Source organism: Larimichthys crocea, chromosome V (genome assembly GCF_000972845.2).
Source record: "Larimichthys crocea isolate SSNF chromosome V, L_crocea_2.0, whole genome shotgun sequence".
Classification (NCBI taxonomy): domain Eukaryota; kingdom Metazoa; phylum Chordata; class Actinopteri; family Sciaenidae; genus Larimichthys; species Larimichthys crocea.
The window spans coordinates 3,553,594-3,567,579 of record NC_040015.1 but is presented as its reverse complement, the minus strand read 5'-3'; the positions used below and the strand labels follow the sequence as shown (position 1 = coordinate 3,567,579).

The window sequence follows — 13,986 nt, the reverse complement described above, 5'->3', positions numbered from 1 at the left end:
TTGCCGTGGATCAATTCTACAAAGATACAAACAGAGTATTAAAATAAAGGCCTATGTCCAATAGAAGCCTGTTTGAGGTTTTTGGTTCACATATACATAGGTAGGTATCACAGTTTTGCCTGATCTTCAATGTAAAGGTGTAAAAAGACTTAGTCACAAAAAATCAAAGCAGGAAAAGTGAACAGCTCTCACGTCTGGAGTATCTTCATACCAAACAAAATGCATTCAAGTCCTCTGGGGTGGTGTTAATGTGGCAAGGTCAGCCAGTTAAAAGCGTATCAATCCTTTGGACACACTTTATTGAGACCATCTCACATGCACATCATTACACACACACACACACACACACACACACACACACACACACACAGATACATCCAAGAAATATGACATGTTAGAATTAATCTGACAGCCTAGCTCAGAGCTGTAATGAGAATTTAAATTGTGTATATCTCACCGGGCTGTAATCTGACACCTTGTCAATTAAACGTGAGACCCGGGCATCCCTGTGACCAAACATGGCCGTTTATTTCATGTTGAGCTGAGCATGGACCCAGACACACAACAGCATGTGAGCCCACAGGTAAACCAAAAACATATGCTCATATTGATTTTGTCACATCATCATGGATATTACATCTCATGGGGCATTAAGTCATAGATTGGAATATATATATATATATTTTATTTTGACTTTTTCTAAATTGAGTTTTCTTTCCCATGCAGCTTAGAACACACCTTGAAATCAAATAAAGCAAGCAACAAAAAAAGGAACACATCTTAGACTCAACTCACATGTTGAAATATATCATGTATCACTATATTTTTCTTTAAACGTCCAGTGTGTAGGATTTAGTTGCATCTAGTGGTGTAATTGCTGCATTGCAATCTCCTCACATCACCCTCGCCTCCCTAGTGTAAAGGAGAAACAACACTTAAAAGGCCTGTCTAGAGTCAGTGTTTAGTTTACACCCGCAAAGTTAGAAGCTGTGGATCTTCAAAGTGATCCTGAGTGGAACCTTTTTTAGCTTCTCTAAGAATTTGTTTGTTCTTCAAAAAACTATTTAGTATCATGTTCCCAGGATGTAGTGTACATAGTATTTGTCCCTGAGTCCCTGTCATTAACGTGCATTATAAAATAATTTCCATTAAAATATTTTATTCTAAATGCATTGAGTGAATTACTTTACCAATAATAATTGCTCTCTCCTCAAAAGTAGTTATAGAATATTAGCCTTTATAATAAGTAATTCATTAGAAATAGCACCACAACAATCATTTCTACACACAGCCACAGCCAGGACGTGGAATACAAGCTTAATAAAAGTTTTGTGATGGTTGTAGATGAATGCTGTCATTGTAGAACTTCACAGTGAAGTAGGTCTGAAAAGGATTCACTGAGCTGCACTATGTGTGAGGGTATGCATGTGTATGTCTGTCTCTGTGTGAGTGTTTGTCAAACTGCACTAATTAGCAAATCTCAATCAGTTATGTTTCCCCATGCTGCAATCAAAGGTTGCCGTGGTGATTGGAAGTGCTGTCTCAGTGCTAGCTCAGAGAGTTCATTCCACAGAGACGAAGCTGAGGCCCATGTCTCAAACTCCTGCGCAGCACTGTGTCACATCTGTATGTGTTGTGGCAGGTTAGAAAAGTCTGTATCAGCACTCACAAGACAGATAGCAACCAGTGTGCCTTACGCACACCAAACAATAATAACTAACTCTGTTATGTTTCTCTGTCTTCCTCAGTTTCTATCAGCACACATCTATTTTCAATATCACTCCTCAGGCACCAGTCACATCATACCCTCCTTTTACTTTCTCCGACTCCTGGGTCCATCCATCATTCCTCTTTTCCCTCCCTCCTGCTCTGCCTACACGCAGATGTTTCCCAGCGGACAGATGGGCTGTGTCTCCACTCTGTGGACACTTGGCAGAACTGCAGCTTCCTATTTATGCAGTAAAACTGAACAAAGGGCGTTTAGAGGACACGTAATGTCTCAGCACATTATTGGCTCATTTATCATATTAAGTTATTGTGACAGGGCAAATAATCACCTCAGAATGATACCAAGAGAGTGCAAAGTAACAGCAAGCAGCTCTGCTTTTCAGCTATGGATGAAAGTAAGATGAAGTGGAACAGAGGCTGGGCAGTAACAGGAATGATAACAGAAGTAGAAATAACTGCTGGTGAGGAATAGCGTCTTACTCTTGAAACATCCTATGCTCAAAGATCAAGACCAGGGGCTTGTTTTTTTATGCTTCTAAAGCTCTACATGAAACGTGGAATCCATATACTAACTGCAACTAACCCAAGTCCCAATATTTGACCTGCTGATATCCCAGAATTCTAAAAAATAAATAATACAGCTGGTTGGCAACACCTTCCATAAGTTATTACAAAGCTTATGGACTGAAAGGGCTTGGTCTTAGTTATGTTTAAAACATTACACAGGTAATAACAGGAGATAGTATCATGACTGGGCTCCATTATTCTCAAGCAAGGCTGACTGCAAAAAGTCAAACAATCAAACAATTGTTCTTAACACACAATGTGTGGCTAATTCAAGAATTTCACCATCTACAATTCGATTCAAGGAATTCAGAGAAATCTCTGCATGTAAGGGGGAAAAGAAAAAAAAACAACAACATTGAATGCTCTCAGGCAACACAGCATTAAAACATAAATGAACTGACATAAATGTACAAAGGAGATAATTACAGGGCTGTGGAAGACCATGGCTGGTAAACACAGTTCATCACAGCAAATGCAAGTTGCAGTCATACTGGAGAAGGAGAGCTGACTGTGTCTCAGTTCCAGCATAAACGGCCACTTTGAAGTATTTGATTCATAGCAGCATTTTAGGACGTTGGAATAAGGCTCAACAATCAACTATCTTTCTATATGATTGACTCCACCCTTAATACTGAAAGGTACATACTGGACTTGGAGCACCATGTGCTACCATCCAGAGAGGATGGTATTGCTTATTTCAGCAAGACGATTTCAAAACACATTCTGTAGAGTTGAAAACAGTGTGGCTAAGTAGTAAAAGAGTGCAGGCACTAGACTGGCCACCTGCAGTCCACACATACCTCCCATTAAAAATATGTACTACATTATTAAGTCCAAAACATGACAATGGAGACCATGGACTGATGAGCAACTATCATTGTATATGGTTATATTTTACCCAGCATTCCAAAAAGAAAAAGAAAAAAGAAAAATCTTAATTAATCTGAATAAACCATGTATATATATCGATGCAAATCAACCTCAGTAACACTTATTTACTTATTTACTCTAACTACTCCTGTCCTACTCAGTACACGTAGACTACAAGAAGCCTCCTTTCATCAGGTCTCTTCACGTCCTCTCCTCTACTTACTGGTCTAATACTACTTATAATGCACATAATCAAAGAATATACACATTAGAAGCATTAAAGTGTTGCATAAACTTCTCTTAGTCACTGGAATTTGATTTCACCATGTGAGTCCTGATGATGCACCATGACACCAACCTAATCAGTGTATAACTTTATACTCATCTTGGTTTGCTTCTAAAAACACTTCGAACAGGAATCAAGCGGTAACTGAATGCATGAAACTTGAGATAACTTCTGTTATGATATAGTGCTATAAATGCAATTAAACAGAAGTGAAATCAGAAAACATGCTTTGAGGTCTATACCCCACTATAGCCCCTAAAGATTTCAGTGTTGATTATAGTCCCTATGCAAACGTAGTACAGAGCAAACAATGTACTGATGTTTCACAAAAACAATCCAAAGTCAAGGTGTGGTTAGCATTTCCTGGAGCTTTTAACTGCGTCACAGGGTCTTCATCAGTGGATAGAGTCTACTCAGTTGTCATGGAGATGAATGCATTCACATGGAAGCTCAGTGGCTGTTTGATCCACAGCACACGTTAGAAACTGTCACAGGCTGTGTGTTTTGCGTGTGTGTGTTCTTTGTGTGTGTGTGTGTCAGTTTGTGCACTCTATGATTTCCTCACTCTCAGCACTATTAACAGATCCAAATATGTTTGAAAAGGCCAGGGCAGAATCAGAGCGCAGCATGGTGTAAGAGCCAATCTTAAGTACAGACAAAGTGTGTCGAGAGTTCGCAGTCAGACGAGGACACGGACTGAACACAGCTATGAGGGATGGCGTTCACAACTCCTGGAACCAAATATAATTTCATGTTTTGGCAGGGATTAGCTGTTTGGCAGTGGAAGCAGCCTTTTTTAGGAGTACCTCGCTCCTTCTTCTACTGCTAGCTTTATTCGGTTGCGTTTGCTTGTATGCACAAAAGCAACCCTGCATGAGTTTGAAGTCACAACCTCCTTGGATTGCAACCATCCTGTTTCACCCTCTCTTTCCTGGCATGAAGGAGAAATCATGGCTGTGAATCTTGAAAGGGCCATCTAGAGCTGGTGCTTAGTTTGTTTAATCTGGGCTACTGTAGAAACATGGCAGTTGAACATGATGGACTCCATGAAAGAGGTCTGCAGATGTAAAAGGCTCATTCTAAGGTAACAAAAACATGATTCTTATTTTCTGCTGTTTATACACTAACTATTACCCTTAATTACTAATGAAATAAACTAATGTAAACACAGTTATGAATATTATATTTAGTTTGTGACATATTCTGTAAGAGACCCATAAATTTGAAACTTTTGGCTTATAAAGGACCACTATGTAGGATTCAGTGGCATCTAGCGGTAGTAGTTTATGATTGCCTCACCCTCTCCCCTACTTAGCATGTAGGACAAACTGGTCGGGAAACCTGTTCTTTCGATTGGTTGCAAAGCTTTAAGAAGGCAGTTCTTTCCTTCAGTAAGCCTGTTTGTGGTAAAGATATGAACGTAGTATTCATTCTGTGTGTTCATTCTTATTTATCAATATTATATTCCATTTCTGTCAACAGAGCCTCCTAAATTTTATACATTGGGTCAAAAGCCTGTGTCGCCTGACCCCAGCCCAACAAAGTATGCAATTTTTCAGTTTCACCAAGACCAACACCCGCAAATGTAGCCGCTGCCAACACCATCATTATGCACTTTGACTGATCTCCGATGCAAAACATTGCTTGAACTGAACTCGCATTCAGTGTTACATGCCAAAATGTATCATGTGTATAGTTTAAATCTATTAAAGGTGATGCATTCCCTTCCTCATGAAACATTTGCTGTGACTCCCCATGCCTGATACATAGTGAAAGTCCAAGCGGTATTATGGAACTAATGTTCACCACACCACTGTGAAGCAAATCAGATGCAGAGAAATACAGCTTTGTCATTTTTGTTGATCAAAATCATGTTATTTATAGACACATGGGAGCTGAATCCAAGGTGCTTAAAACAAACTACACAAAGTAGTCTGCGATGCATAAAGAGTTTTTGCAAGATACACATTTCATGAGCTAGATGAGTCTAGCTTGTTTTTGTTGATTAATGAGATGTACAAGGACCATAATGGTGCAGCAGCTGTTGTTGATGACGGTAACCTGAAGGCCACACTGGTGAGAGAACAAGGGAGAGAGGATTAAAACTCAACCCAGAGAAAGTGTGATTTGTATTTCAGAGGTCAGGTTGCGATACTGATCTGTGATGGCATTAAACTAATCACATGTTTAGTGTTGACCGAGGCTGGGTTACATCATGGGCAAAGGGGCCTCTAAAGATGCTTTGTTTTCATTAGAGGGTTGCACACTAAAATGTGTTGGGAATAAGGTATTCACGAATCACAACTTTAATACTAGTATTAAAAAACAAATACTCAGGGCGGTGTTTAGCTCAGCTGGTAAAGCAGCCGCCGCATGTACAAAGGCTCAGTCCTTGCTGTGGAAGCCCAGGGTTTGAATCCGACCTGTGGCTCTTTGCTGCATGTCATTCCCCATCTCTCTCTCCACACCTTACTGTCACTCTTCAGCTGTCTTTATCAAATAATATATATATATATATACCATATTTTCCGCACTATAAGGCGCACCTTGAATGAATGGCCTATTTTAAAACAGTTTTCATATATAGGGTGCACCGCATTATAAGGCGCATAGAATAGAAGCTACAGTAGTGGCTGGGGTTGCGTTATGCATCCACTAGATGGAGCTGCGCTAAAGGGAATGTCAACAAAACAGTCAGATAAGTCAGTCAAACTTCATTAATAGAAAATGAAAAAACAGCTGTTTTATTATTTTTCCCGAGGTAATGTCAGTGACGTAGTATTTTCGCGACACAAATGGTGTTGGATTGGAATTCCTCTTTACCGTTCTTACCGCTGTTACTTCCATAGACATATATACATAGACGCCTCATTGACAAGGTTGGTCCGTTACTGCGATACGTTAACGCGTTCGCCATATTGGATGTGGCAGATCTGTCTGTAAACTAATACAAGGAAAAGGACTGCGCTCTACTTTGCCACATCCAAAATGGCGGCGACGTCGACGTACGATTCAGCCCCCTGACTACGGTAGCCGTGACTAACCAATATTGATCCATATATAAGGCGCATCGGATTATAAGGCGCACTGTAGGCTTTTGAGAAAATCGAAAAGGCTTTTAGGTGCGCCTTATAGTGCGGAAAATACGGTACTGTATATATATTATGGCATACCGTTCAGGAAATTAAACCTTTGAATATATTGAATGAAACTGAATATAGGATTGAACCTTGAATATATGGAATGAAACTTTGAATATATGGAGTGAACCTTTATATATATATATATATATATACTTGGGAAGGCCAGAACTTTGGATAACATCAAAAGTACACAGCAGAATGGTGGAATGGTGGATCCAAGACCTCTTGTCTTGAAGGGACCTATGACCAAGTAGTCCTGTATTCCAGCCACAAACTGACCTGACTGACAATATTTGCATTGACTCCGACCTTATTTAAAATCTGGCTAACATCTCTCTATGCTCCCGACTTTCCCTACACAGAGGCGTCCATCCTCTCCTATGATGGCAGCATGTACATGAAGGTGGTGATGCCAACCATCATGCACACTGAGGCCGAGGACGTCTCCCTGCGATTTCGTTCCCAGCGGGCGTATGGCCTCCTCATGGCCACCACCTCCCGAGATTCAGCCGACACACTCAGGCTGGAGTTGGATGGGAGTCGCGTTAAACTCACGGTCAACCTAGGTATCGTATGCCCATCATCCCCCTCACCCCCTCACCCATCTGCCTCCACACCTTCACCGTGAGACGGTTTACCGTTGAGCAGCGACCTCTTCTCTCACCCTCTTTCCTCTCTACCTTTTTGTCTACAGTTTTTTCATCAGTTACTCATCACTAATATTTTTTTTTTCGATTTCTATCTGCTTAAGAACATAGATAAGACAGTTATCTCTTTTTCTTTTGCATGGGTGTTAATCTGATATATGCACACATATAACCATGGACTGTTTACTGAATACAACTATTTAATGGATAACATCTTAACTTATCATAACTTTATTTCAGTGGTTAACATTTTGGCCCATCTTTGAAACAGACAAACCATAGTCATATCCATATTCTTGTTTATGGAACTTTTGAGACAGTCACAGCACAATACGCAAAATACACATTATGATGTAGAGGTACTGGGCTTTAAAAGTCTACTCTCTAATGAAGTTTTTTTTTTTATGAACAAAAGTGTGCTGAGACTTTCTAAGAGGTGATCTCCACCAAGTATGCCCACTGACCTTCAGGCCATCCCTCAACAGGACATTAGAAGAAACGTTTCTTGTCTTTCTCAGTGACCTAATATTTCTGTCTGACATCAAGTCATTTCTCTGTCACCTTCTTGTTCTTCTGGGTGGTTGTTTTTGTTGCTAATGATGGTGTCTTTTTATGGAAGTCTATGCTTTTTTTAGTGTTTTTTTGTTTCCTCCCTGTCAATTCCATCATTCCATCATGCTTTGTCAAAAGATGGTATTCACCCCTTCAAAGGCCTTAAGCCTGCGGCCCGTCAGGCGAACAGCCCGAGAACAGAGCCCAGCAAAACCTACAGCTGGCTGCGACCCCAAATATTTTAACACTTCCAATTATAACATGTAAAGAATACCACAATGACAAATGTGTCACACACCTCAATTTATATTTCCCATATACAGTATGTTAAAAATCATGAACAATGTTAGCATAAGGTAGTCACATTTAGAAAAGTATTTCACTGGTTGTGTTAATTCATGTAAATAACACCCTAGAATTCAGTCAAAATGCAGCTCAAATTGGTCAGCTCTCTTATGATTTCTCAGCTTTTGTTAATCTGTGTCATTTTCCACAGAATGTTTGTAAAAGTGTACATGGTCACAGATCTAGCCTCTGATCTAGTTTAGTGACACATGTAGGTGTAGTATAGTACTCCAGATGTGGTGGTTGGGGTTCCTGTGCCTCTGCATGGTGCTGGTGCTGATTGGATCGTGGCTGTTTGCTCCCACTTTTCTGTTGCGGTTGACGACACATGAAACCACCAGCCACATGGTGACCAACCCTCACTGTCTTTCCAGCTGCATACAGCGGTTATTCGGCCTCAGATACATCCTATTCTCATTGTCTGTCACACTACTGTCTTACAAATTCAACTTTGCTTATTTTAAGAGCAAATCAAAGCATAGCAGTCTGTATTTTAAGACTTTTCAAAGATCAGTGGCTCTAAAATGGATGGCTGCACCTACCATGTTGGTGTGGAGACTTTGGAGCCAGAGACTTTGACTTTTCGAATCTGAATCTTTACACCTAAAGTCAAACAGTCAGTGTTGGGTTGGAAAACTCATGTAGCTGGTACTACAAGTGGCCATTTTACTGTAAATACTGTGTATTAACAATTAATACAATTTAAACTCTGGTTCTGTGGGTAACTAAGGAGCACAAGCTCGAGAAAAACAGGTTTTTATAAATCAGCACCTTTCTATGACTGATAAACCCATGCATCATTTTATTTACTATTTAAATAATGTTTCTGTAAATCTGTCATTTATTTCATGCTAATTTGGCATAATGTTAAATGTAAATACCAAAGGAATAAAATGGCTGCCTTCCTGCATGTGTGCGTCCCCGGAAGGGTGGACTTTTTGTTTTTGGATGTCTGCAGCAGTAACCTTGAAGGATGCAATTTCATCTGTCATTTATTCTTCCCCATCTAGACTGTATCAGGATAAACTGTAACTCCAGTAAGTTAACACTCAAGTTTCATTTTGCTCTCTATGTTGATGGTATGTTGATGTTGTTTCTTTTTAAAAGGAAGTGTGTTTTAAACCTATCATGTGGAGTTTGCTCAGTTGGTCGGGACCAACAGAAATAGCCTCAATCAATGGACAATGGTTGATTTATTTAATTATTAGACATAACTAACTTCTTTTTAAGTCTACCACTTTGCTCTATTTTCTACTGAAGGGCCTGCTCTCTCAAAGTTTCGACTATTCTCACACCTTTTTGCACTGTATACAGAAGAAATGGCATGCATTTAAAATACAAATCAAAGTAAATGACTCTTGCAATAAATACAAAAGTGTAGTTTTAGCGTTTTAGAGTTTTACTTTGACGCAACAACAAGTGCAAAAAAAGAGAGAGCAATTCTAAAATCTAAAATATCTTTAATGTTGTAAATGAGGCACTTCTTTTGGACACTTTTACTTCCCTAGATGTTTGACATGGTCTGCCCAATATGGTCGATCTCCTCAGGTTTTATGACCTTGACCTTGAACCCTTTTTTCAAATACAAATGTTTAACACAGTTCCTTCCATTCATTAATGTTAAAGATAATAAATAATTGGTATGGATAACAGCTAAATTCCATTATAGGATGCCAATAAAAATGGTGAGTAGTGCATGAGACAGTACAGTACTTCATGCTTCAAGAGCCCACATTCCATTAGACCAAAACATCTACCACAGCGTAAAAGTATGGGACAGTATTTGATAAGGTGGCTGTTACACTGAGGAGAAAAGGCAACATACAGTATTGAGAGCGATGTTAGAGAATGTTAAAATCCTCTTCAAAACTTTGTCGCACTTCACTAGTACCCATTAACCCATTAACCTGAAGGTAACACCCATGTAGCCCCAACAGAGAAGTTCCACATTGTTTTATATCACCATGAAAATGTTTCCATATTTACATTGAATAATGCTGTCAGATTTGAACAGTAGTGCAATGGTGGTGCCACAAAAATGTGTCATTTTGAAGTGGGAACATGGTGATACACATTTATTATGTGGCACTGTGATTTTTTTTGCATTTATTCATTTGTTTTTACATTTAAAAAAATGTACCCACTATTTGAAGAGATTAAATGCTTTCACATAGTGTGTAGTGTCTCAGCTGTGCAGCAGTTGTCAGGTGTTCATAAAATAACAATATTTGCTTTTACTCTTAATGAGGCTACAGAGATCTTTTCATTTCAGTGTAATTTCTTTATAAACAGAATATATAATAAATAATTATGGATCAAAAGGCTGAAAATCCCAAAAGACTAATTTTGTGTCTTTCGCCATTAGCGATATTTCTGTAGTTTGATGCAGGGAAAAGAGATGCAAAGGGAAAAGAGATCAAGTGTTTGTTCAGTTCAGTTCAGTTTATATGCTCACAGATACAGAAAGGACAAGGACACATACTGTAGAGACCAAGTAAATAAATAACAGAGATCCTAAGAATATCTCAAATCCCCAATTTTTTCAAGACTCGTGACTCTTCAAATGTACCATGGAGGAAGCACTTTTGTGAAAAAACACTGAAATTCCTTCCCTGTCCTCAAAGTCAGGACATTTTAATAAGCGCGTCAAAGTTAAGTGCAGCATAGGTTTTATTCTCTAAACAGAAAACACAACCGGTTTTTGTTCATGAAGGAAAGTGTTTTTTCAGCTCAAAACATCATCTATATATATAGTATAATCGCAACTTTGGTACCACCCATTTTTATTTCCCTCCAAAAAAATAGTATCAAAATCACATACTCTACTACTAAAAGGTTAATAGTCCTAGCCTAAAATGCTACTAAATAAAAAATGTACTATTGTATGTTCTTAAACATGCAATTATAAGTTTAAAAAAACAAACACTGCAACCAGTAGCCCCATATGATCTGCCCTAATGACCCCACCAAGACAGTCAAACATATTGGCACTACAAATCTGCTGACACTGTCCAAACTTGACCGAAGCTGACAATGTGACCTCGACACAAAGTCCCACTGCACTTCGTCTCATACCAACCATCAAAGTTGGTGTACTTTGACCATGACTATTTGTTTCCCAATCTAAAAAATTGTTTTAGTGTTTAAATCCACACCAGCCAGATTGGTGGTCATTCATACTGGTTTTCAAAATCACTGACAAACAATGTCCTTCCGCTAATAGAGGCAAAAAGATCAGATTTCATCTGGTTGAAAGAGAAACCTTTGGACATGTATCCATATAAATATGTGGATATGTGTGATTTTCATGCACGTACACATACGAATTTCCTATCAGCAAATCTGTTTCGTCACAACATGGATCAAGAAGATTAGGGATACATTAGAAAGAAGGGCTAATGCCATTTTATATTGGACTGTATTATATTGGATTGAAGCTACTGGTGATGTTTTTGGTTTGTATTTCATGGTATGAAAAAGCAATGAAGAGAGACGGACAGGAAGAAGTGGAAGGAAATGATTTCTATATGCTTATGATGAGTAAAAGCAAATCTCCTACTGTAGTTGTCCTTTCTCTGTTCAAATTGTTGAGATTCTGCAATTTTGCAGCCCAGTGGTCAGGTGTACTCTATGATAATTACATATATGAAGTATTTTGTATATTTTCTGTCTATTTCACTGACTAAACCAAACCTTTGTTTCCCAAAGGTATAAGAAATAGTCTGAAAACTACATTTAAAGCAATTCTGAATTTTAAACTACTCAGTTGAACCGTTGCCAATCATTTCAGGCTGACTGGTGGGAAAACAAAGGTTTGGTTTTAGCTTCAGGATGTTTTTAACTTTGTGATTGACCATTGTTCTCAGGCAAGGGACCGGAGACCCTGTATGCCGGGCAAAAGCTCAATGATAATGAATGGCATACAGTGCGTGTGGTGCGCCGCGGCAAAACCTACAAGCTAACGGTTGACGATGATGTAGCAGAAGGTACTTACCTGCATCAACTCGGTTTATGCTTGAAGAAAATGTTCGTAGCGTTGCCTTGTCACTGGTTTTACACCATGCTGCAGTGTTGCCTTAGAGAATGACAGTATCAGTAATTCTGCTCCAAAGAAAGCATGTAGATATATAACCATTAGACACAGTTTGCATCCATCTAATACTGTTAATGTAATTTTCTCCTTAAATCAGCCCTTTTGTGTTAGTGTCAGACAGTGTTCTCTTTTCTTTTCGTTTTTTGTCTTTCTTTTCAACCCATCCCCTGCACCCTCCCCGTCTTCAGGACAAATGGTGGGTGACCACACTCGTCTGGAGTTCCACAACATCGAAACAGGCATCATGACAGAGCGTCGATTTGTTTCCAGCATCCCATCCAGCTTCATTGGTCATCTTCAGAGCCTTAGGTACTCAGCACACTTCACTTTATTCATTTATATACAGAATGTTTAAAGTTTCACTGATCACTTTCTGTCATAAAAACTATAAAATAAAGGACAAGGTAACAATTTCACACATAATTATTACCAACTACAGAACCTCTACCTCTAAATTAAGTGGGCAGCTGGTGAAGAGTCTTTAACTGTTCAGAAACACTGAACAGCTAAAGAGGCAGACATACTTCTCAGGAGGTGGTGGAGACCAATACAAGTCCGTATTGGACTGATGTTTGTCCAAACACAAGACACAAGACAGACTTTGTCCTCATGTTGTTTTGTATATACATACAAATTTATACACACTATGTATATACATACATACATACATACATACATACATACATACATACATTCTTCTGCCAGATTTATTCTCTCAAGAACGGTTAGGGTTATGGTCTCCCATATCCAGTCATACTTATGACTTCTTTTCTATTAGTTCTTGTTATACAACAATCTTCTCAATTGCCTGTTTCTTTCCCTTCCACAGATTTAATGGCATGCTCTACATAGACCTCTGCAAGAATGGTGATATTGATTACTGCGAGCTTAATGCCCGCTTTGGGGTTCGCTCCATTATCGCCGACCCTGTCACCTTCAAATCCAAGAGCAGCTATCTGAGCCTGGCCACCCTACAGGCCTATACGTCCATGCACCTCTTCTTCCAGTTCAAGACCACCTCCCCAGATGGCTTTATACTCTTCAACTCTGGAGACGGCAATGATTTTATCGCTGTGGAACTGGTTAAAGGGTATGTTTTATTTTAAAAGGATGCTTGTTAAGTTTTTGCATATTGAGACATCAAAGGTCTTCTCCAAAATGCTTGTGCTAATGTTTGCACTGTCATTAAATAAACCCCTAAGTATAATTATCTAAGAAATATACATATATGGTATGAATTTTATTATACTATCAGGTGAGATTGTTTGACTATTGTTGTATGGTAGACATTTCCACCTGCAGGAAATGATGGATATACAAAGTCATCAAATGATAATGTGTCTGCAGTGACTGGATACATTACGTTGGCACAGTATGTCAGCATTATCAACATAACTCATACTTTGGTTCATAAACTGATTATGAACATTTGAAAGAATAGCTTTGAAGGCAGAAAGCTGAAGATTTCTGAAACGTTCTGTAACTTCTCATAACTTCTTCTCTTGCAGATACATCCACTATGTTTTTGACCTTGGAAATGGGCCCAACCTAATCAAGGGCAAAAGTGAAAGGGCACTGAATGACAACCAGTGGCACAATGTGGCTATCACCCGAGACAACAGCAACACCCACACACTGAAAGTAGATGCTACAGCCACAAGTCAGAGCATCAATGGGGCCAAGAACCTGGACTTGAAAGGTATGCAAATGACATGACACTAAAACTCTGAGTGATTTCCCTTGTTACAGTTACAG

The 13,986-nt window shown here is 39.0% G+C and overlaps 1 protein-coding gene across 9 annotated transcripts in view; it reads left to right on the top strand.

The window, feature by feature from the left end:
* nrxn3a (neurexin 3a) overlaps nt 1–13,986 on the top strand; it is a 175,328-nt gene that overhangs the window by 97,988 nt on the left and 63,354 nt on the right. For 8 of the 9 annotated variants that reach the window (XR_002042442.2, XR_002042441.2, XM_019266795.2 and 5 more), the window contains exons 11-16: nt 6,957–7,160; nt 9,149–9,175; nt 12,005–12,124; nt 12,420–12,540; nt 13,061–13,321; nt 13,740–13,930. Coding sequence is in view for 7 of the 9 variants with exons in the window: in XM_019266795.2 (XP_019122340.1) it covers nt 6,957–7,160; nt 9,149–9,175; nt 12,005–12,124; nt 12,420–12,540; nt 13,061–13,321; nt 13,740–13,930 (924 nt within the window). In the remaining 2 variants the exon portion in view is untranslated. The remainder of the gene's footprint in view (nt 1–6,956; nt 7,161–9,148; nt 9,176–12,004; nt 12,125–12,419; nt 12,541–13,060; nt 13,322–13,739; nt 13,931–13,986) is intronic. The other variant, XM_019266793.2, reaches the window with a different exon arrangement.